The sequence below is a fragment of the Dermacentor albipictus genome, chromosome 5, assembly GCF_038994185.2.
Source record: "Dermacentor albipictus isolate Rhodes 1998 colony chromosome 5, USDA_Dalb.pri_finalv2, whole genome shotgun sequence".
Classification (NCBI taxonomy): domain Eukaryota; kingdom Metazoa; phylum Arthropoda; class Arachnida; order Ixodida; family Ixodidae; genus Dermacentor; species Dermacentor albipictus.
Genome location: NC_091825.1, coordinates 146,799,655 through 146,823,551, shown reverse-complemented (window position 1 = coordinate 146,823,551; position 23,897 = coordinate 146,799,655). Strand labels below are relative to the sequence as shown.

The 23,897-nt window shown below is 46.6% G+C and overlaps 1 protein-coding gene across 3 annotated transcripts in view; it reads left to right on the top strand.

Annotated features, from left to right (window-relative positions):
- The window catches only part of LOC135906249 (suppressor of lurcher protein 1-like), a 495,728-nt gene that overhangs the window by 195,568 nt on the left and 276,263 nt on the right, over positions 1-23,897 (top strand). For all 3 annotated transcript variants that reach the window (XM_065437549.2, XM_065437550.2, XM_065437551.1), the window contains one exon: positions 10,622-10,797. In XM_065437549.2, coding sequence (XP_065293621.1) covers positions 10,708-10,797 — 90 coding nt within the window. In that variant the 5' untranslated portion in view covers positions 10,622-10,707. The remainder of the gene's footprint in view (positions 1-10,621; positions 10,798-23,897) is intronic.

Below are 23,897 nucleotides of genomic sequence, written 5' to 3'. Positions count from 1 at the left end.
GCTGCTCCATTGCGGCCTCGTCCAGGTTGCGTAGCATCTTGTTGGTAACGCGGTCCGAACCCGGCGCCGAGTTCGTCCGCAGCTTGTAGGCGGCTGCCGACACCTCAGCGAACGTAATGTCTTCGTCTATGTGCGCGTTCGGCCGGCCCTGGTAGGCCGCAGGTAACGGTGTCTTGAGTTGCGGGCCGATGTACTTGTCTCGCATCTCTGCCAGGAACGTCCCCGGGTCCTGAGCATGCCTGTGGATTAACTTGGCCATGTTTCTTCTGCCTTCGACCCTGGTGGTGTCCGGATCCAGGAGGTGGCGTAGGAGTTGCCACGTCCGGGCTGAGCTGAGGCGTCCCCTCATGCGATCACATATTTGGTACCATTGCTGCCGGGTGACCTCGGTCGCGTGATCGGAGATCTCTGCGTCGAGTCGAGTGATTCTTTCTTTTAGGGCTTGGTTATCTTTCCCCTGCTGTTGCCAACGCCGGAGCATGCTCGATCTTGCCTGCCACATGTGGAGCAGCCTGCTGTCGACGTTGGTGGTTTCCGGGGCGTCCTCCGGGTCAAGATGTTCCGTATGCTCTTCCACGTCGGCCAGCAGTTGGCTCGTCCAGGATGAGATATTGGCGATGGACCCCTCATTGGCTCGCATTCTTCTGGACTCGCGGAATTTGTCCCAGTTAGTAACCGAGAAGCGATGCTGCCGCCGACGCTTGCCACGTGCATAGATTTCCGTGTGAAGGATGCAGTGGTCGCTTCCCAGAGTTTCGCCGGTGTTCGTCCATGCGTAGTCTTGCTTTCTATGACCGCGTATCATACGATACATCCTTCTATGTCCTATTACTCGTGGACGTGAAATATGGAATCGATAAACTTTGAGTATTCATTCATTCGTTCATGTATAAATATATACAAATAATTTATACACGGTGGTTGTGTGGTAAGGAGTGGCAAAAATGCAGTCCGTGACATTGGGCCTAAACCCGTCCTAGCCACCAAACTTCAGAACGCTCAGCACCGTGGGCTAATACATTTTTCAACAATATGGTAATGGAAAAAGCACACATAATTTTACACTTATAAAATAGAGATATTAAAGTAAGAACGCAGGCAATTCGACAGCGTTTACAAACTGCTCGTAGAAATAAAATGCCAAAATCTTGATAGCAGCAATAGGATCATCAACACTTCAACAAATCAGAAAGCAGACCATGAGGTTAAATATAATATTGCAACATTTGTGCGTGCTCTCGCGTATTGCACCTATGTAAGTAACAACCTTCTGGAAAGAAAACGTAAAGAAAACAAAAATTCACATCTGAAGCGTAAGTAGCTAAGCATACATCTTCTTTTTAAAGATCGTTACCGAGCGGCATCCTTCTATGCCGGTAATAACGTGATGCGCGTTCAGTAGCTGAGGAATCATGTGCGCAAGATATTGTCTGCCGTAATTTGTCCGGATTTTCTCACTGTAACAGGCAGTGTGTCCAGAACTATAGGTATGCTGTTTCCGAAAATAAGTTTCACGGAATGCATCCGCGTTGGATCTCATTTGGTCGTTTAATAATTGTCTCTATCTTACTGTAAAACAAAAATCTTCAATGAAACATTAAAGTGCTGTGCTTGTGAACGACCGGGACAGGCAGCGTTCGGCGTGGAACGCCTTCAATTATGCGTACTTTCTTTATTTGTTTTAGCGGATGTGACCCAAATTACCGAACAGTAATGCATTCTTGAGTACACTAACGTTACACTGCCTTGCTACCCAAAGTGTCAGCAAACACCTCATTTTTCCGATTACGCCAACGGACCGTGAAATATCTGTACGACGTGGTTAATGTGGAATGACAAAGTTAGCGTGTCATGGAAAAACACGGCAAGGAACCTATCGCATGCAGCGCGTTCAATCAAGACCCCTCAAAATGTAACATGAATTTCGTGGAGTATACATTTGTTTCTTGGTCGGCAACTAACATATCTTGTCATTTGTTGCTTAGCTCAAGTTCATTTGTTTCTATCCATACTGACAAGTGAATGACCTATTTATTAACTTGCGTTTCTAAATTGCTTTTCTAAAGAGAAAAAAACGTTAGTATCGTCAGGATATATAATGCTGTCTGGTGTTAATGACATGTTTACGATATTATTTGCATGAAACGCGTTTGAAAAGCATTGAATTGAATTCATCTGAGTAGGCGCGATGTAATTACATATGCTGCGAACTAATATTTGCTGCCACTTCTTAAGGAGCCGCAAGAATCGAGGTGAGCCTAAGCTTGCCTAGGGTTCTACATCTTTACGTTGTTTGTGGCATACTACAAGAGGTTTGAAAACGCGCATCTCTTCTTGCTGGCAACCTCCAGTTTCCTAAAGCTCAGGCGAAATCGTTTCTTAGCTAGGAGTCACACTTACTTTCCGTATCTACAACAAACTACAATATCAGTTTTGTAGTACGATTGGAAATGCACTTAGTTATGTGCTTTTTCCCCTAAGATTTCTTTTTTCCTTGGTTTGTTCTGGACTTATGGACACTTCAGTTGTCAGCAGCTCGCTCTATATAAGCGGCGTCTTTGCTCCTGCTTTCTACTTTGAGCTTTGGATGCTTTGACCATCCGGAACCCTAAGAGATTTAAAGTCACGTTCAGTGAGGAATACCGCAAAGTAACTATACATTGGATCAATTTCTCCAACGTGCGCTCTACTATCGCATGTCAAGTTTTGTTTTTTATCGATCGCGATACAGTTTACTGAAACCGCAGCACTTCTTTTTCCGAAGAGAACTTATCTACGGACATTTGAAAGAGGTTAAAAGACACGGAGGCGAGCAAGATTGATGTGCCACGAATTTTTTTACTGTATTTTTTTGTTCGGACTAATGCGACGTTGCATAAACCTGCCAGGATTAGTTAACAACATAACCACGAATAAAACTAAACTGTTCATAAAAAGATTTCTGAAATACACCAAGTTGATGATTTCTAGTCTGCATTTTGAATGTATTAAAAATAAAGTCAGTGCCTGCATAAGATAACGCGCAATAACGCGCAATCTTTCTTACGTACTGAGACGAAATGATAGCGTTATTAAATTAGAATTTATATCTTATTTTTATTTTAGATTACGTTTTGATTGTAATGGTACAATTGAAACGGTGCTCAGGCACACACAACGTTCTTCGCACAAATAATCTCGGAAATGTGTATCTTGACGCCTAATAAATACCTACCATTTCTCCTAAAGATGTCGAACAAGCTCAAGCTTTCGGATGGTGTGTTTGACATGTAATGACCTCTAGTAGACTGTAAGGGTAAGTGATGTCGTTCTAATTTTCCTACGGAAATATACATTACGGGGACATCTCAAAAAGAGCGTAGTAGTCGTGGAGAAGAAAGAAAGAGCAAATGAAATAAGCAGGAGTCAATAACGATTGAAAACACGTTGACGCATGTTTCCCTTTGACGCTTTATTACGACAAGGCTGAAAATAGAGGGCGTTGCGATGCCGATGACGCTCGGATTGTGTGGCGACAACGTAAACGCGTACAATTGAGCTTGATAAATCTTTGCCCTTTCGATGTGCATTGTGACAAGCGAAATGCGCGTCCGCGCGCTTAGCTATCGATCTTCCATAATCACTACAAGCTATGAAGTCTCAATATGCAAATTTTCTAGTCAAAGAAAGTCACTGATATATGGAGTCAGCAAAGTAATCAATTTATACCATTTGGCAGCGGGAATAATCTCTACAAAAACTAAAAGCGCTCCCTGACGTTCAAGTCAGCATACTCGCGTTCATCGCAGAGTTGATCCGATGCAAGGTCAAACCTTGGTTCTTTCCCTAAGGAGCCGGTTGGGATCTGCATTTGAAATGGCTCCCCAATTAGTCGTTTCGGAAACCCATGTACCCATTTAGGTCATCGCCGGCCATTTTATCAGGATAATAGGACATACATAATGTTAGTTCGAAATCACGTTTCAAGATGCACCGAACGTTTTTCCGAAGGCATCTGGCAGATCTTCGAGACCATTAGCTGTAGACTTTTGAAAGTGATTACTGTGTAGGCGATGCAACGAACACTGTGTGGAGTATTATGCATGCGGGATGCGTTCGCGTATTCTGCACTGCGTAGGCGGTAGCACGAGTGGCCTTCAAACAACGAGGCTTAATACTGAGATTGCAATGGCACATGGTACGATCAAGCACAACGAAAAAACGATATTGAAGTGAGACAAAATTATATTTTGTTCTTGTCGGAAGGCGAAATCGAATGAATTAAAGCAGAAGAAAATGTTTTTCTCCGCGAGATTACTACACCGCTCACCGTTGATCTATAATGTACTTTTTTACCAGTTTATCTCCCCACAGCACTCTTTGTATACTTGTGGTATACCTCCTCTTACTTTTCACATTTATGTGTATTCTGTAGTCTACGTCTGTGCAGCTAGTTCGGTGCACTTACTACTGTATGTCTATTTTATATTTCTTATTTATTCATTTTAGAGTTTTTATTCATACTTTTGATAGCTTCAGATTCAACATACTGAAGTAGACCTATGTGTTGGTGCGCGGCGCGTTGAAGTGCAGTAACTTTTTTTAAATGAATGAATGAATGAATGAATGAATGAATGAATGAATGAATGAATGAATGAATGAATGAATGAATGAATGAATGAGCGTGTTTTCTATCGAAGTCTTTCGCGGCAGAATACAACAGATAATTCATTCTAAAAGCATGGTCCGGCCATGCTTTACTCCCTACTTATCTATACTTCTAGCGAGGGGACACGATGCCTAGTAACCATTCTGGACAAAGAAACCTTCTGAATAATGGCGTGTGAATATTCAAGCGAAGTTTTTATTGACTCACAAGTGGCGTTGTCGTGGTCGCGCAAAAAAAAAAAACGAGTACCTTCCAGAGCAGAGCAGCTGCGGGAAGGGGTGGTTTGATGAGTTGTCAGCTGCGCTGGTGCCGGAGCGTGAGTCATTAGCAAGGATCCCAGCTGCATAGGCGCTCTCTCACGCCACGCGCGCAGCTAGTCAGAGTCGTTTCGCTTCCGCCGGGGAGGGAAATGGCAGAAAAGGGTCTCGCGCGCGTTGAGGCGGCTTCGTTTTCGTTCAGTTCAGTCTGGGAAAACGGATTGGGCGGCCATGCGTTGTGCGTTCCCCCCGAGGGACGGGCAGCGTTCGACGAGCGGCGGCGAGAGCTCGCCCGTGAAAGGACCCGCCGTCGGCGCGCCGATGCAGCCGTTACAGCCGCCCGAGCCCAGGCAAATAACAGCAACGAGAAGATTCAGAGCTGAGGGAGCGGGAGGCCGAAGCAATTCGGGAACTTTACCTGCGGGTTACTCAACCGTGATGAAGGTCAGGTGCACGCAGTAAAGGCTTCGCTTACCCACATTTCCCGGTAGGGGAAGGGTTGGTCATTTTCTTTATTACAAGAAACTCTACGAGGATGATTTGCGATACCAAAAGAAAGAAAAACAAGCGGCAGATCCAACGAGTTTGAATCTACATACAGCGAGGTTTTGTACGAGTGCATGGAATTTAAACCCGAGTTGGTGTCCTTCCATCGTTTAGAGCGGCAAGCATGTTCACATTTCTCTTGCCCCTGGGCGTCCCCACCGACAAAGCGGACGGCGCCGACAAACAGCCCATTGAGCAGGCCGACAAGCGCGAGAGGCGCGCTTCATGCCGATCGTGGGGCGTCCTGGCGTTTTTCTGGTTCTTTTTCTTTCCCCCTCACGGCCGCCGCCGCCGCTGCCGCTAATGCGTGGAGGTGAACGCCATCTGGTGGTGGCGAAAGGAGCCCAGCGGTGGTGACGTCGGCTGCGCGTTCTTCGGCTATAATTAGTGGGCCTATTCAGCTAGAGAACAGCCACGCCGCAGCACTCACACTCACTAAAACCCGGCAATGTTCGCAAAGAAAACTTCGCTCTCAAAAAGGAATGAGTGCAGAAATTCTTTCAGAATTGAGGCTGCTTACAGCGTTATCGTCTTGAAAACATTCGCGAATCAGAGCTTAGCGCCGACGTCATATAGAAGTGCGGAATATTTAACATCGTCTTAGATTACATAAACAAAGTAATCCCTGCCGTTTTAAGAGAGGCAGAAATGTCGGCCGCGCTAAAACTGTGATAGCACCACTGTCCAAAAAAGAAAAGAGGAATTTCAAGAATGCTATCGTTTTTTTTTCTGTTTCTTTCTCTAGCTGGACTCATTTCTTCCATTCACGCTCTTGCGGTTGCCATGGCGAGCGCTCGGTCCAACGACGTCCACAAGAAAAACATGTATTTGTTTTGGCTTGTTGTTCACTCAAAACAGGTCTTGGTGCTGTATCTTTTCTATGCAGTTGCTTTTGGCGCTCTTCAACCAATTTCTTGAGCCGCAAACAGTGCAAAGAAAATAGCGTAAGATGCTGATAAGCGAACACCACGTTTTCATTACATCAGTCTGGATTCCGTGCATGTTTATTCTGTGCGTGTATAGAGGGGCTCCAAGAATTGTTTTTCTTCTTGCGCTGGCCTCAACCCACGCGTTGTAGCTTGAGTGCGTATTTTTTGCATATTCTTTTTTCAACGCAAAGCGACTGCTTTCTTTTGACACTTTATTATCTTGCGTCTTGATCCATAAAGCATTAGCTCAGCTCGTTTGGAGCTCGGCTGTAGCCTTTTACAACGGCTGTGACCGCAGGCCCATGACACATTGTTCCTTTTCTCTATGCACCGCTCTCTTCCTAGTATACTTCCGATATAGCAAACCAGTGCTGTCCAGTGCCAGCAAAACTAACATCCGTGTCCTACAGAGCATTCAAGGGCAAGCCCTTCGGGCATGTCTGGGGCTACCAGGATGCGCTTCAGCTGCAGCAACAAGTGGTATCGCAGGAGACCACTCAATATCGACTTATATCCCTGCCGGCGGACTCCTGGAATATGTTCGCCATATGTCCAGAGCTCCTGACCGCTATCTCACTCGCTTGCCTGGGAAAGAAACCAAGGCAGTATTTTGCAGCTTAATCGCGCGGCAAACCAGCATTCTTTGTCGTTTAGATAGTTGCCCGCAAGAAGAATGTCATCTCCTGTGTGGTGCCTGGAAAAGCCTACTGTGTGCTTTCCTGTTCCAGGAATTGCGAAGAAGGCTAGCTTGACCTCAGCGGCTCTCACTCAAACGACATTGGAGCTTTTGCGTAGTTCGTGCGCTAACCGAATCCATGTTTCCGCGGATGGTTCAGTCTCGGAAAATTCGATGGGTGCCATTGTTATACCATCTCGATCGGTAGTCATCAAGTCAGACTTCACACGTCACGGTTCTGAACCCACCGGTTCTGAACCAGGTTCTAAACCCGCCGCTCTTCGCGCTGCTGCGAAATACACTGAAAAAGAAGCATCTATCGAACTTACACTATTTGTTATGGGAAATTATTATGGGGAAATTACGACCAACTGGTGTACCAAATCAACGAAATTTGCCATTGAGTTTATGAACGAGGGCATGATATAATCTTTCAGTGGCTGCCCAGACATTGTGGCACCGCTGGTAATCACCTCGTCGATGACGCTGCCCGACGTGCTCAGGCTGGAGCACCGACACTCCTTATACTTTTATCGAGAGTAGACGCCGCAAGGGAGCTTCGCAATCCTGCGCGTACCATCACATAGAGTTACTGGCATGCTCCGCAAGATGACCACCGATTATAGAGCCTCGACCATCACGGAAACTGCCATTACCAACAAACATTTCACGGCGTGACGCAACACTGCCGTGTCGGCTGCGGGTATAGGTGTAGCCTTGACTAAATTCAGCAACTATAACATTAGAACGGCGGACTCACCCACGTAAGCTAAGTGAAAATGTGAAGAGATCATCGATCATCTTCTGTGCCACTGTTCTCGCTTCGATAAGCAACGCCAGACTCACCAGTGTACATTGAATGGACCGTACGATAGGGCATTTACAGAAGCGAAGATCTTGGTAGCCTGGCCTCGCAATCGGTCAGGCCAGACAGCCATTCTGGCTCTTCTACAGCACCTGCAGGCGACAGACTTCAGCGCCCCACTTTATATATGCTGAGTCTGGCTGAGTGCATCTAAAATTACGCTCAAGACTCGTGTCCTTTCTCTCTCTTGGTTTACATTCTCCATTCCACTCCCCACGCGTAAGGTAGCAAACTGGACAAAGTCTAGTTAACCTACTAGCCTTTCCTTCTTCCCTTCTTTCTCTCTCTCTCTTCTCTATGTACGTGGTATGGGATGGCATGGCTGGTTTTGTCACGTTCCAAAATAGGCAGTGGGGATCTTTAGTGATCCCTTGTTCATACGCAGAGGCGGGGATGATGCAAAGAGCCCGTGTGTGATACGCAATCATGTGATGATACGATTGCTTGAGCACAAAACCACCAGCAGTCGTTCCCTGCATGCTGGCCTAAAGGTCACTGCTTACGCTTCTATCTGATCATTCGCAGCACGTCCCTTCTAGCATACTGGTTACTCATGCTGACGGTAATAAGCGCAGGATCAGGGGAATAATACGTCCTCTCAACACTATGTTCGAAGAAATCAATTTCACGCTATTATTGGTTCGCGTAGCTACGTTTTAATGTTCAGTCGGTGCAAATGGGGAACATGTGTGCGTGTGTGTGCGTGCGTTTGTGCTTGTGGCTTTCGCCATTGTGATATGAGGGACGTGTGCCGATTATTTATGGCCGGTGCATAGAACAAGTTGCAGAGTTTTTTTGTCTTCTTCAGTTTCCTTTTTTGCAAGTGGGGTGCATGTCCATGCCATATTTTTTAAGCAGCCTACGTTTACTTTTACGCGGTGTATCGGGAACAGTGGCTTTACTTATTACGCGAAGTTTATTGTGCTGTGCCATGAATAGCCCCATTACCTTTGTCGACTAATGACTATTTACTTTTCTGACTTCACAACCGTTCGTATTCCTGCAATATCTCATTTCTTGCGTCATTGCAAGAACGTGTCCTGAAGGCAAACATGGCTGGCAAAGAACAGCTAGAAGCTCGCAAAGCCGGCTGCATTGCGTCAGTGCAACAACGCGCACTGAAAAAAATGCACAGCTAGCTGGCTAGCTATGCTTTCTTACAGCGCACGCTGTTGCCGCGGATCAAGAATCGGAAACCATGTATTTCTTGTTGCAAGAAGATTAATAGTTACTTCCCCGTGTATTTTAGTTTCATGAAGATTGAAGACTGTAAGAAACGTAATATAGGTTCTTTTAAGGAGGGGGAGACAGACTGCCTTGTTTATCACACTACAGGATAAAATACTGAGAACGTATGTACAGCAGGAAGAATGGAATAAGATAACCACGGCTCAATGCTGACGCTTTGTGGTGATTGTTCTTGCGCTCCAGGAAAATTATAAGGTATCTGCATTCTTGTCTTTAACAACAGTTTATTTGCAGCCTTGTTCTCTTTAGTTTGCGCGGTACGTTTTCTCGGCCGCGGCCCCACCCCACCCCCTCGTTATTTCGGGTTTGTTTTCTCTCTTTTATTCCTGCTATATTCCGCCGGAAATGTCTTCATGTTCCAACTGGCTTCGCCAGTTTGCTCTGTGTTCGCTTTTATTTTTGGCTGAGTTTCCCATTGGCGTTTAACTCTCTATTTTATAGCACTTCAGCTCTTTCTGACTCACTCACTTTTCGCTGCTTTCCTTTTTATTTTGAGTGGCGTCTGGAACGTTGCTTTGGATTTTCGCTAGTGTGCCGAAGCTCAAAGGCACCCGTTAAGTACAGCACGAGTAGCCTGTATTTCTAGTGATGCAAGCGTAGTTCTAACCCCGGCGCTGTTTCTAATAAGTCAGTGTTTTTTGTAGTCTTGAATGCCTCCTTTGGAATAAACATTGCCAATGAGGTACTGCCGTAGTCTTCACCATGTCTACCCTCTCACCCCGTGACATAGGCTGAGTTCTAATACTCGCCGTGGATATAGAAATAGCTAAGCTGACGGTGGTCATCTAAAGTCTCGTTCCACTTCTGACGAAGCCGGCAAAAGATGAATCTTCGCGAAGACAACGTCGGATTTAAACACGATGCCGGCTATATTACTTTCCTGTCGAACCAAGATGGCCGCTGGGCAGATTGCTTTAAAATTCAGCGGGAAGGTCGTCTGCGCCAAGAAAACGTAGTCAAGTTTTTTTCTTTTTTTTCTCTAAGCACCTATTGTGTTTTTCGTACATCCGCACATACATTCGGAAAATATACGGAACACCCCTCCCTCCCTCCTTTCTTTCCCTACACTGGGAGAGTTGGACACCACAAGAGATGTGTCCTGCACTGTGGCCGCTTCTTGTAGCCCAAAAGATCAAAACCATTGGACTCACCACTAGCGGGGATTGAGCTCGACACCAACACCGAATACTGGAGCCGTAGTAATTTAGAAATAAAGTTTACCACCCGCTCTCAAAATACAGGGATAATATCGGCTTCAAAAGATTCTTCTTGTCTACGCGAGGTGACGGCCCATTGCAGCGACATCTTCCAAATGAGCTCCGCTAGCTAAACTCGAAACTTTAGTCCTAGCGTTCAAAGTAGAGTCTTCTGTGCTGGTCGGAATTGGAACCCACTTTTATGTGCGCGGACGCTCTCGCGTGTCCTGAATTTCCCTTCTCTTCCGGCACGCAGGCCCGTGGCAAGGAGTCCTCCGCCACCATCGCCATTTGCGGGCGTCCCAGGACAGCACGGCGTGAGTCGCCCCATGCTCACCGCGGATGACCGGCCCGAGGCCAGCGCTGCCGGCCACCACGCTCGCCAGAGGGCGACGCCCACACATGGCCCTGCTGAGAGCCGCGGCGAAAAAGGTCAGCACCTTAAGTTCGCTATCGCAAGTTCCAGCACACGTCTTTGTTCCTCAATTTCTTCCTTTCCTATTTTCTTTCTTTCTTCCTTTCTTTCTTTCTTTCTCTCGTTGTTTCTCTCGTCCTCTCTCTCTTTAATTTTTGTTTTGTGTTTAGCGCGCAGATGGATAAATTATGCAGCTTCTTTTGTTTTTACGTCTGTTTTTTTGTTATTTTTGTTCTGGTTGATATAAATTGTCCGAACATTAAGAGTCGCTGAGTGGTAGCCGACGCTCATAAAGTTCCAAACCGCAGAAAACAGCAATAAAGACGTGCCAGGTTCAAAGCTGCTCAGGCGCCGTTCTAATGACCGGTGACAAGCATTTCAGAAGTGACGTAAAACCCTTATCTGTGCATGCGCTTATATGCGCCCTACGTCTACAGGTACTTGCTTGACTCTCTGTCGGAGCGATTGCGCTTACTGCGCTTCAGAATTTGGTTGCGTACGCATAGGCTGAAGAAAGGGTTCTGCGGGAAGCACACTGGATCGGATTGCGCTCAAAAAGGGGGCATACAAAGGGCATACAAAGCTCATCTTAAGGGCATACAAAGCTCACCTGGCGCCTGCTTCTCATATGCTGGACGCTTAGCGGTGCAGCTCATTTTCTTAGCACAATTTGTGAGCGGCGGAAGCACTGAGCAAAAAAAAAAAACAGAAGAGCTGAACCAGCGTTTTCTCTGAATTTTGTCTGCAAGCCAAAATGCCAAGAATCCGCAGGATCCTAGCGCCTCCTATGACCAGCGACGATCGCTAAGACTGCAGTTTCAGGCAGGCAACGCTCAATCTTGCGAACGTTCGTCATTCAGGAAAGTGCCACAAAGAAAAATATGATGCACCGACACCTGCTGTTTGTAGTCTGATTGATTTAAAATAAGATTTAGCACCTATCACACCTTTGATTTCTCTCAAATTTTGTAGCAAGGTAGGTTTTGCGCAAGCACAACGTTTCAAATGAAACACTTGGTTCCATTCCTTCCGTCTACATTTGTCCCTCCGCCAATACCAGCTACCAAACCAGATGTTTCTCTTTCGGTTAGTCTCTTTGCCTTCCCCATCTTATTTATCCCTCTTTCTTTCTCTCTTTCTCTCTCTTTCACTCTTCCCATGGTTGTTTCGCTGTGTGTACTGGAATTTTCGTTCTGAGCATGTGGCAAACCTAGCCAATGTCATTGCAGCAGATCGATCCAGTGACGGCGAGGTGCACTTGCAGCGGTAGTTTCTCGTTTATTCTTCTTCATTTTTTTTTTATTGGGGGGGGGGCGAGTGGACGAACACGGTAAGCAAGGATGACCAGTGCTTAATTGAACAATGTGGGTCAAGAACAGAGACCTGGTTGGTAACTTTAGTCAAAGGACACTGACCAGCACTGAGCGCCGCTTCCTTTAAATTTCTTGGGAGAAAAACGGCAATCACTCTAGCGGGGGTGAATCCCCGATTTTCCTTTTACTCCACTTTCGAACACACTAAGTACAGCAGCGATTATGTACTTGTTGTAACAAGCTAAAGAAAGAAAGCGGAAGAATGAAAGAAAAGATAGATTCTGGGCCTCTTTGCAAAAGGCCGCTTGCAAGTCGGCCCCGGGATCGGATGGCGTAACTAATAAGACCCTTCGTAACTTGGACAACGAGACCATCTCCGAACTGACCCAGTACGTTAACGATTGCTGGACCCGAGGATCCATTCCAGACCAATGGAAAAGAGCAAAAATGGTGCTCATCCGCAAACCAGGTAAACCACCAAATCTCGCCAACCTTTGACCAATATCTCTTACGTCGTGCGTCGGCAAGTTGATGGAGCACACTTTCCTCGCCCGGATCAACGCGCACTTGGACGTCGTCGAAGCGTATCCGGACACGATGCTTGGGTTTCGAGCTCATCTCTCCACGCAGGATGCAATGTTGCAAACGCCAGATACTCGACAACAAGGCAAGAGGTGCCAGGGCCATTCAAGGATTAGAACTCGACAAAGCCTTCGATAACGCAGCTCACACAGCCATACAACGCAGCATTGCCGCGCTCAATCTAGGAAACCTACCGTACAGCTATGTTCAGAATTTCCTCACAAACAGGGAAGTATCCTTAACGCTGGGCAAATTCGCATCTGACGACAGAAACATGGGCTGCGTCGGGACCCCGCAAGGCTCGGTCATCTCGCCGATGCTCTTTAATCTCGTTATGATCGGCCTCCCCGAGTGCATCAACACCACCGAGGGAGTGCATCACACAAGATACGTGGACGGCATTATGATCTGGGTGTGCGAGGGAAGCGACGGAGAAATCGAACAGCGGTTACAGACCGCGGTCGAGGTGGTGGAAGAGCACCTCGTCGGAACCGGTCTCGTCTGCTGGCCAGAAAAATCGGAACTCCTCTTCTACCACCCGACGCTTAGGGGAAGACCTCCCCGAGACTTGCATCCAGCATGCTGCATACGAAGAAATTTGCATACGCACCAAAGACGGACAAGAAATACCCAGGGTGAAGCAGATTAAGCTGTTCGGACTCATCATAGAATCGAACGGCACCAACGGAGAAATGGTCAGGTATAGGATACTAAGATCACGAACACGGTGGGGCTCATCAGAAAAATCACCAACAGACACGAGGGTATGAGGGAGGCCAGCGTCGTCAGACTCATACACTCCTTCGTTATTAGCCACATTACCTATGTGGCCGCCTACCACAACTGGTACACGGCCGAATATGCCAAACTGAGCACCTTCATTAAAAGAACACAGAAGATGGCACTGGACCTTCCAGACAGCACAAGCACGGCACTTCTGCTACAGCTGACCGTCCACAATATGCTGGAATAGTTATTTGAGGCACACCAAATCTCGCGACTCGAGAGACTAGCGAAAACGCGAACGGGCAGGAGCATCCTGGACAAACTCGAAATAACTTATCAGAAGCAACACGGTGACAAGACATCCCTTCCAAACGCGATCAGGGAAAAGCTCATGGTGGCTAATCTACAGAAGAACGTGAACCCCGAATTCAATCAGGGTCGAAGAGAGAGAAGAAGCGCTGTTCGTAGACGCTGCAAAATACGAGGATCGCCGTGTTTTCGCAGTGGCAGTCCTCAACGCTGACAAACAATTGATCAGTTCGTGTAGTATACGCGGCAAAAACCCTGAGGTAGCGGAAGAGGGAGTGATAGCCCTAGCCATCGTTAACGCCAGTTGCAGATACGTACTCAGTGACTCGCAGACGGCGGTCAGAAACTATGCACAAGGCAGAATTTCGCCAAAGGGTGAGGCTATGCTCAAAGAGAACGCGAACTATTTCACCTCCGAGGAGACGGATGAAGGACACATTATATAGTTCCCGGCTCACACGTCCCCAGACACCCCCGACACCCCCATACCCAACCTCAACGAGGAGGTCCACCACGTAGCGCGAGGTCTCCTGGGGGTCTCTTGAGGATCCTCTCTTGCGGTTGGAAATCCAGCGAAGGCATGGACCGAGAGGGACAGAATGACCAGGTACTGCGATATTACAAAATTTTATCAAGACTCCAGGCATGCTTATCCACCCCCTAACCCCAAACTCAACAGGGCCCAAGAGGCAGACTGGAGGCAGTTACAAACCAAGACTATCCCCAACCACGTCCTTCTCATGGGGATATATCCAGACTTGTATTCAGACGATAACTGCAAGCTATGCGGCAGGGCTCACGCATCTCTTAGACACATTCTCTGGGAATGCAAAAGTTATATGCAGAGAAAATGCAGTTTCCCCAGATGAAACTGCGGCGCGATGGACGGCCGCGTTGCACAGCTCAAGCCTCCAAGATTAACTATGGGCCATCCAGCAAGCCCGTGAGGCGGCGAAGAGACAGGATCTCCGGACCTCTTCGGGGGCGGCCTAGGCCTAGGCCACGAATTTGCCGGATTTTCAATAAAGTTGTTAGCACCACCACCATTAGAGATTAGCTAGATAGATAGATAGATAGATAGATAGATAGATAGATAGATAGATAGATAGATAGATAGATAGATAGATAGATAGATAGATAGATAGATAGATAGATAGATAGATAGATAGATAGATAGATAGATAGATAGATAGATAGATATATAGATAGATAGATAGATAGATAGATAGATAGATAGATAGATAGATAGATAGATAGATAGATAGATAGATAGATAGATAGATAGATAGATAGATAGATAGATAGATGAAAGCATTGAAGGATGACCAGAGGAGGATGAAATAAATGAATTGAGAGACAAAAAAAAATGGCTGTGGCTTAGGTAAGGTTAAGCCCAGGATGCGAAGCATACTAGCCTTTATTTTAGTTGTTGAACCACTGTTTAGCTTGGTGAACTGCTGTTGCTTGGCTATATTTGGTTCGGCTAGACGAAGAAACAACTCATGCGTTACTCTGCTTCGCCTTGGACGCCCCGCATTGGACGCCCCGCATTGGACGCGGTGAGCGTCGAGCAACGCAGCGTTCGGCGCGGCAACGAAATGTGCGCCTGAGCAAGCGACGCACGCCTGAGCCTTAGAAACAGCTCGTTTCTAAGGCAACACCGCATTCACTAGAGGCGCTTTTGTACCGCTTTGAAGCTTCGTACTCGTGGCTCAGTGGTAGCGTCTCCGTCTCACACTCCGGAGACCCTGGTTCGATTCCCACCCAGCCCATCTTGCAAGAGTTGAGCCAAAGCCACTTCTCCTCTGTGGTGACGTCACGGTGTCACGTGGTTTCATGGCGACACCGCCGCGCCTGAGGAGCTGGGTTGAGCCCTCGTAATATGCTTCGCATAAAAAAGGGAGTATTATAAGGGAAAGAAGAATGCGCACAAACAGCATGCCTTGTCCGTACATACTGACATAGTAAGGAAATCTAGAAAGGCGAATCCGGTGCATCGAATCTCGGTACAATCTGTAGCGCTTAATGAAGCTGCGCAGGCACTTTTTATCTTTTGTTGCGTCAACTCCATTACTGTACTTCATGTCACTGCATCGTTCTCCTACTTCGGGATGAAAAAATAATAATAAAAAGAACACTTTGTGAGATTGCAACTATTCATCTTGTCAGCGCGCCGAGAATTCATCCCTTTGTCATTTCGCACCGTGTAATTTCGTTAAAGCGTACCAAGAGGATGACATTTCTGGAGCCACAAGTATTGAGGAAGCCATAAACAAAAAAGAACAACAACAATGAACGATAAGCATGCAGAGGACATAAAATTCCCGTGTAGTACCAAACTCATACCGCCGAGGAAAGAAAGAAGCCAAAAGCGCACTGAAAGAACCAGTCTTGGTGAAAGCAGGAATGCGGGAATGCGCGCAGAAGGTGCCGAGGCGAGCGGAGCCTTGAAAACTAATGTATTCAGAAAGAAAAGCCGGGGATGTGATGCGCCTTCTGCCCTAAATTAAAACACAAGCTGGCGGGGTTTTTTCGAGTTTTTGCCATTGTATTTCTTTTTTCCCCCGTATCCGTATCCTCGCTTGCCTCTTTTGTTCAGGCTTCTTTCTCCTCTGCCACCCTTGTCCTGTTTGTTGAAATTGAACCACCACCTCCTCCTTCCTCTTTTTTTTCCCGCCCAAACAATATGGTTCGTGGTTGCGTTGCGTGACTATGAACCATGCCCATTCTTTGCAGATTCAATTATTCTTTCTTATATTTAGCCACCATTCCGTCCACTTATTTACGTCATAAGGAAGTTTTTGCTCTTCCCTGCACGCCGCTACTGTTTCTTGTCGCTTTCTTTGCATGACGACATTAAAGTTAAGAAAAGAAGCAAATAGAGTTTGATCGTAGCTTTTCTTCAAGTTTCCGCTCTGTTATTGCGTACCGTTGGGGCTGCCTGCGTTTTCTCTGACCCAGGTAATCGCCATATCTTCCCTTTTGTTGCAACAAGGACTTACGTGTGTTCCTGGCGCTGCGTTCTGAAAACTTCAACTCAGTCGTCCCTAATGAAAGAAACTGTACTTCATATAAACCGTATCCAAAAATGTACTGTGAAGAAATGTAAATGGTTGCTACTGTGAAATCTACTGAAATGCTCTCGTTTATTCTGTCTATATTGTCCGGGAATAGCCCTACTTATTAGATGCCATCTTTTTTCCTTTTGTAATGTGAGCTTTCTTCACTTACGTTTTCTTAAGCAGTGCACCAAACAAAATGAGACCACTCAGCCACGAGGAACGTATTGTATTCGACTTATTTGGGGTAGGTTAGATTCAATGCAGTATTCTAGCCCGGCAGCTTACTGTTCTGCATTATTCTCCAGTCCGTGGAGCTTTCGTAGTTAGTTTTTAACATATGATTGACACAAAAGCACCCGCCTCAATGACCCAGCGAATATGCAGTGCTATGCTCTGCTACGCGCTCCTACGCACTGCTGTGCTCGAGGTCGCTGATCCTATCCCTACCGCGGCGGCCGCGTTCTGAAAGGGGCGGAATGCAAAACCGCTCGTGCATCTTGCACGTGATGCACGATAAAGAAGCCTAGGCGGTGAAAAATCAATCCTGAGCCCTTCTCTACTGCAGCGTGCCTAGTTTCAGCACATCAAGTGAGTGAGTGAAACAACTTTATTTGGTCCACAATAGACGCAAACAAACTCAACGTCACCTGGCTAGGCCCACTAGGGGACCATCAGGTGAAACCTGACGGCCCTCTCGTGAGCCCTCTGGACTGCCAGGATATGAAAGGTCTAGTCCTGGGCCCTGATGAGCCTCATCATTTCCTCTTGGGTGAAAGGGGGACCGGCAGAGGCGCAGCCCCACAAGACATGCTCGAAGTCTGCACAACCACCATACTTGGGACTTGGGAACTGTTCGGGGTACATTGTGCGCAGCGCCACCAAGTCCCAGAATTTGACTTACTACAAGAGCAATGCCTTTTTCTTCCAACCATGCAATGTGCAGGCCTGGCTGCTGGCCGTTATGGTAATTTTCAATATATGCGAGATATGTTAGATAGAAAGGCAGCGCGTTAAGTGAAATTGAAACGAATGAGCTTGTCTGACATCCTATCCAATAATAATTCAGAGTGCGCAGAAATTACCCGTTGGTTGCAGCAACTAAACTATTCTGTAAGAACTAATCGGCACGAGCTGCGACAATCACGCCCGATTAACGCTGTTTTGTCCGCGTGTTCTCGCAGTGCATAGGTAAAGTGGTGTTAAACAATGAGCGCCTTCTGAAACGAGCAGTCGAGTATGCCAATATATAAATCTCCACTATGGCGACTCACCTGCTACCCCTTGTCCCATACGAATGCTTTAACAAGGAGCAAGCAAAACTATAGCAGCGTTGGCGCATGGTGCATTATATTACACGTAAATGGTTGTCTACAGAGCATTCCTCGTAACCAGGGTACTGTACACAAGAACATAGTTTCATTGGCTTGCTAGTACTGCAGTCGCGATTTCACCAACTCCCTTACGCGATAAATAGACAGGTACCTTCGTACTTTAGGCAGCATTTAGTTTTATAAAAAGACATTCTGGTGTAAATAAAATTTAGTAAGAAGCCCGACAGTGAGGTGTTGTTTACCATTTATTCCTCACTGAGAGGTGATCTTGGCGAGCTTCAAGCTATTTCGTCATGTACGGCCGCTTCAGAAAGAAACACGGAGCTATGCTTAGAAAAGGCACCCACAGCGTAAGAATAGGCCTGGTTATGTAACATGGAACATGAAATAAGAAGTAGGCGGTACGCTGACGTCTTTATCTTTCTTTTCGTGCGTGTCAGAAACAAGGGTTTGCACGCTTGTCATCTGTGTGTGAGAGGGGGAGGTTAAAAGCGAATGCCTTTGAAAAATGAAACGCGAACCTCTGGACTTACGTCTGGCCCAAATGGACGTCTGGAGCAGACGTCCATTCTCCGAACGAAAACTAAAGACTGGCAAGAACAAGAACTCTCAGGACAAAAGAGATGGCAGCCTACGGCTTTTTTGGGACTTAGAAGTGTGCACTGTTTTCGGAGTTGGGCACGGAGTTGGATGATGCGTATCACCTTGGTTAGAAGCATGCGCCCCTTTGCAAACATGAACGCTCCCTTATACGCCAAAGCCTCGGCATTGTCTGACTGTGACCGCCATGGTTGAAATAGTCAAGCGCTCGACTACGTCTTTGGCGAGACAATAATTTCTTGTTTTATGAAGGTCAGCATTGTCCTATAACGGGGCAATACAACCGCGACCGCCAAATTAAATATATAGATCATGGGGTTTTACGTGCCAAACCACGATTCGATCATGAGGCACGCCGTAGTTGGGGACTCTGGAATAATTTGGTCTACCCGGGATTCTTTAACGTGCACCTAAATCTAAGGGCCGCGGGTGTTTTTGCATTTCACCGCCATCAAAATGCGGTTGCCGTGGCCGGGGTTCGATCCCGTGATCACCTCCATAGCATCCCAACACCATAGCTGTTAGGCAACTACGGCGCTTAAAAAATTAAATATGTAATTTGTGGCCTCCCCTATGCCATAGCCATGTGTGTGTGCGTGCGTTTGTGTGTGCTTGTGTGTGCGTGTGTGTGTGTGTGTGTGTGTGCGTGCGCGTGTGCGTGCGCGTGTGCGTGTGTGTGTGTGTGTGCGCGCGTGTGTGTGTGTGTGTGTGTCCGTGCGTGTGTGTGTGTGTGCTCTTTTTGTTTTTTGTTTTTTGGGAGAAACGAGAGAATCATAGATATTCTGAAAACGTGAGACACAACAGGGCTTGAATGGATGCGAGTGCAATTTCACTTCCTTTTTTCTTTAGACATTGAGATCTGTATTTGTAGTACGTTTCATTGAATATAATGGCCGTAGCATTCCGTAAGGGTATGGCTAAAACCAGTAAGCTGTAACCGTGGTTACCTAACACAAGCTGCAGTTTCCGGAATGTTGCACGCTTTTCTGCTGATCCAATGCAGGAGAAAGAAAAGGCAGCCGAAAGTTGAGCGTTAACGGGCGTTGCGCGAAGAAAAAAAAAACCATTGGATTGCACCAAATCTGGGAAGAAGTAGCGGCTTCGGCAAAACACTAATGTTCAATATAGCGGTGACTGTATTGATGACGCGCGTGGCCCGCTTCCAAGAAAAGGACTTCGAAGAAGTAACAGCGAAAAGAACACGTGACCTACAGCCGTTTCTCACACTTTCCCGTTTCTTCGGCGCGTTTCTGTTAGTACAGCATAAATTGGATTCTCTCCGTAACTTCGGTCGTTATAAACGCCATCGTTGTGGACGGCAAGGTTTTAAACCTAAAGCAACCATCGGTCTCACTTTCACCGCCCGGTGACGTTCTTCTACACATATTTCTCGCTATTTCAGCGAACAATGTGCACCGAAAGAACTGAAGCCTTCGGGGCCTTCGCAGAGTGTTTATTTTCTCGTCGTCGGTGTAAAACGTGCTGCAATGGGAGCAGATCTGTCGCAGAAATATGAAAAAGGCGTGTGTGTGTGTTTGTGTTTGTGTTTTATTTTTATTTTTTGCTCTATTTTTGTCCGAGAAGACGATTCTACTGTAAAAAAAAATAAAGGACCAAATGCGAATACAAGACAAATACAAACAAATATCAATACAGCGGCATAGTGCGCTATACTTGGAAAGGTGACACTGAATACGCTTCGAGTTCTAGCGATGTTTACAGAGCAACACCCGTGGTATTCTTATATTAGCGTGATCCATATCAAGCAATCAATCAATTTTAACTAACGCGCCCCAGAACAACCTGGTGGCTTTGGTATTGGAGCACGTAGGAAATGGTACGGAACACGTACACAAGTAAACATATATATATATATATATATATATATATATATATTGCGTTCGTGAGAGCCGTACAGGTGCACAGGGAGGTACGACACACTCATCTAAGCAGGTTTAAGGCTTCACACTCTTTGTGTCACAGTGGCACACCCATACTGGGGGACTAAGGACGGGCATATACGCAGCAGCACATACCCAGTACCGAAGTCGTCTATTCAGCCATATATATTTATTTATATTTGGTGAGAAAAACAGCCAACCGCGCACACCCAACCCCGGCGACGACGCAGACAAAGCGTCCGTTTAAAATGCTTTGATTCGTCACTGCAGTTAAAATAGTACGGCGCGAGTTTCCCGGAAATCGTCGTGATGTCGTTTGGACTATGCTAACCCGACGTGAGCACCTGTTCAGAAGCGTTAGGGACTGTCTCAGCACGTGCGCTTGACCAAATTCCCAGAGACGTCGTAATCTCGTTGTCAAAGAAAAAGTATCTGGTTTAAGGAGCAACATTTCGTGTACAGAGACAGGATTGTCAAGCCTAAAATAAACCACATGGAAGGAACACGTGGCCTTGTGATCTAAATCGAAGGTTTGCTGCGACATGTTAAGCAGTAATATTTGGCCCTGGTGTTGTTGCGACTTGCAGTAGTGCTCACATGAGCTTTCTATAAACAATGCCTGAACGGGATCGGCTATAATTTAAAGTTTATTTTAGCATTGCTTGTGTTTGTTTGATTCGTTGTTTGCTTATTTGTTTTTACGCACAAACGTAACTGGCCAGCTCGTAAAATCGGCAGTGTTTGTAAGAAACCGCGAAGCAAGCGAACGAGGAAGTAGCCTAGGCCTCCGTGCTGGCTTCAGTTTGTCTGCAAATTTCGTGTGCACATTTAAATAGCACTATGGGCAAGCACAACGCAGAACTCAGAGGATTAAAATCGTTAAGCGCCCTTCATTCTCCTTTAAACTATGACTTTGAGCAGAAAGTCAACACGTGTGCCTGAAGTTACGCTGCTGAAATCTCTGCTATTAGTGGATAATGAAAGCAGCTATGAAGAACCAACCCCACCTACTATTCAAGAGTATGTTCAGCATGCATTAGAAGGTGGTTATTTGCGGCACTATAATTGCACTCTGTTACCACCTCGCCTTACCCGTACGCGGAAGACAACCGGTACTTCGAGTGCCACTTCCTCAAGCGCGGCGTTCGGAATCCCGTGCAGGGCCTGCCATCACCTGTGACCGCAGACGCTGAGACCAGAGGCGCAGAAGCTTTATCTTTAAAACAAACTGCTTTCGGGGCACAGTCTAGGTGGTCCGAAGGCTCGTAGCTTTGCATGCGCTGAGTTTTCCCCGCTCAGTTTGCGCATGAGCGATAGACAGCACGAAGATCACTTCGCCCGCTGCTGCTGCCGCGATTGCTCGCGCCACTGTTTCGACAGTGAGTGTCCGCGCTCATCGAGTGTCAAGTGTTCGTGTTTTCCTGTGCGCGCTGACGCTATGCTAGGTAATTTAGATAGTAAGCGAGTGCTTACAACGCGGCTTTCTACTCCGGCGGCTGCATCATCTTGCGCGACCGCGCGAGCCCTGTCTTGAATGTCACATGCGATGCGGACACTATACGCGTGTAGGCGCACCGAGGGCCGTTGGCGTCATGTGCGCTGTAGCACCCGTACGCTTGCACGTCACCCGCGTTCACGAATCGAAACCTCACTGTAACTGTTTTAAAATTTCTTGTTCGTTTGAGCTGGCCTAACAATGGTATACATAGATTCACTAAGCCCGAAGGAGTAGCCGGCATTACCCACGAAACTCGATTTTATGCAGACATAAAAATAACTAAACTGAAATGAGGGGGATTACAATTTTACCATGTTAACGAGGTCTTGCAGAACTGCATGAAACCGAGGCTCATGTTTCAATAGACGAAATGCTTCGTGCACCACATAGGAGCTGAGGAGGCTGTGATTGGTGGAGCATAACTTTAAGTATTTCCGCTAAGAAAAAAAATGTCACAGAGAAAGAAAATACTGAACTACAGCAAAAATGCAAACGAGGATAGTGGGCGCAGTGTGCGAGGAACACGTCACGCAGGAAGAAGGAGTAAATGTACGCAGTGATTTTCCTCCTTGCGTTCTAGCGTTCCTTTTTTTCTTTTTGTTTACTTCATTTCTACCCGTGGCTTCGTCCTTTTATTTCTTTTTTTCTTCTCAACCTTATCATGGATGGTTTTGCTGCAACGAGGGCTTATAGGGGTTAGAAGGCGTTCCGCTGTCGACGCTGTGTCATTCACATCAGGGCACGCGTAAATGATAACGACCCCGGAGGCGTCCAAACGAGTCATCATATGTACGCAATCTCTCTCTCTGTCTCTCTCGCTGGCTCTCGCTTCGGCAACAACCACATCCCACTCGTGCACATTCTCCGAAGCGCTCGTCTTCAAAAACGCTGCTTCCAGCGGCTTGCATCGCTCTCATTGCTTGAATGCAAGGTGAACATGCTTTCGTTTGGTATTTTCTTTGTAACTTTTTCTTTGCTTGTTTCTCACCGTTCTTTCTTCCTTCTCGCAACACTATATACACTGCATGTGCATGATGGACCAAAGCCAGCGACACGGCGATGCCAGCAGGGCGTGCCCGCCGCTCTCTTCTTGGCGAAGAAGTGAAAAGAAAAATATTTTCGGATGCTGCGCTGTCTTGCATGCATAACTCGTCCTCTGCCTCGTCACTGGAGCGTTCCAGAACGGAGTTGCACCCCTTTCGCTAACAGCACATGCTGCCTGGTAAACTTCCAACTCTTTTTCTATGGCTCTTGTTTAACATACAGGCTGTTATTCCCTTTATATTTCTTCAAGGCAAGAGCCTTATATTTCTATGTTTCAGGGTCGCGTTGTGAGGTACAGAAAATCGGAGCGCTATTGCCCCTGCTCACGTGTTCAACGTCTTCTTTCACATAGACGCCGCTAATAAACGGAAAAAATGCGGGGTTATATAATATTGAGGAAATTAAGGCACTCGATTCCGCGACCTTTGGTGCGAGCCGGACCCACGACCTTTGGCGTTATTAAAGCGAAGTACATTGACGCACTTAACTAAGGTAGATTTAATTAAAGCACTCGAACCCACCACATTCGGCGGGGGACAAGAAGTAATAAGAATTAATAACGCATTCGAATGAGAATTTCAAGTAATTTATTAAATGTCTCTTGCTCGCGCAGGGTTTCGTCTTCGCCCTCTTTGGCGTATGCTAAAACGACTGTCAGTTTCTTTTTTCTTTCGGTTGTCCTATCATCGTATATGCCTTCTTATCTTCCTTGTGACTCAGTTGTTACTATTACCTTAATTTTATCTTTCTC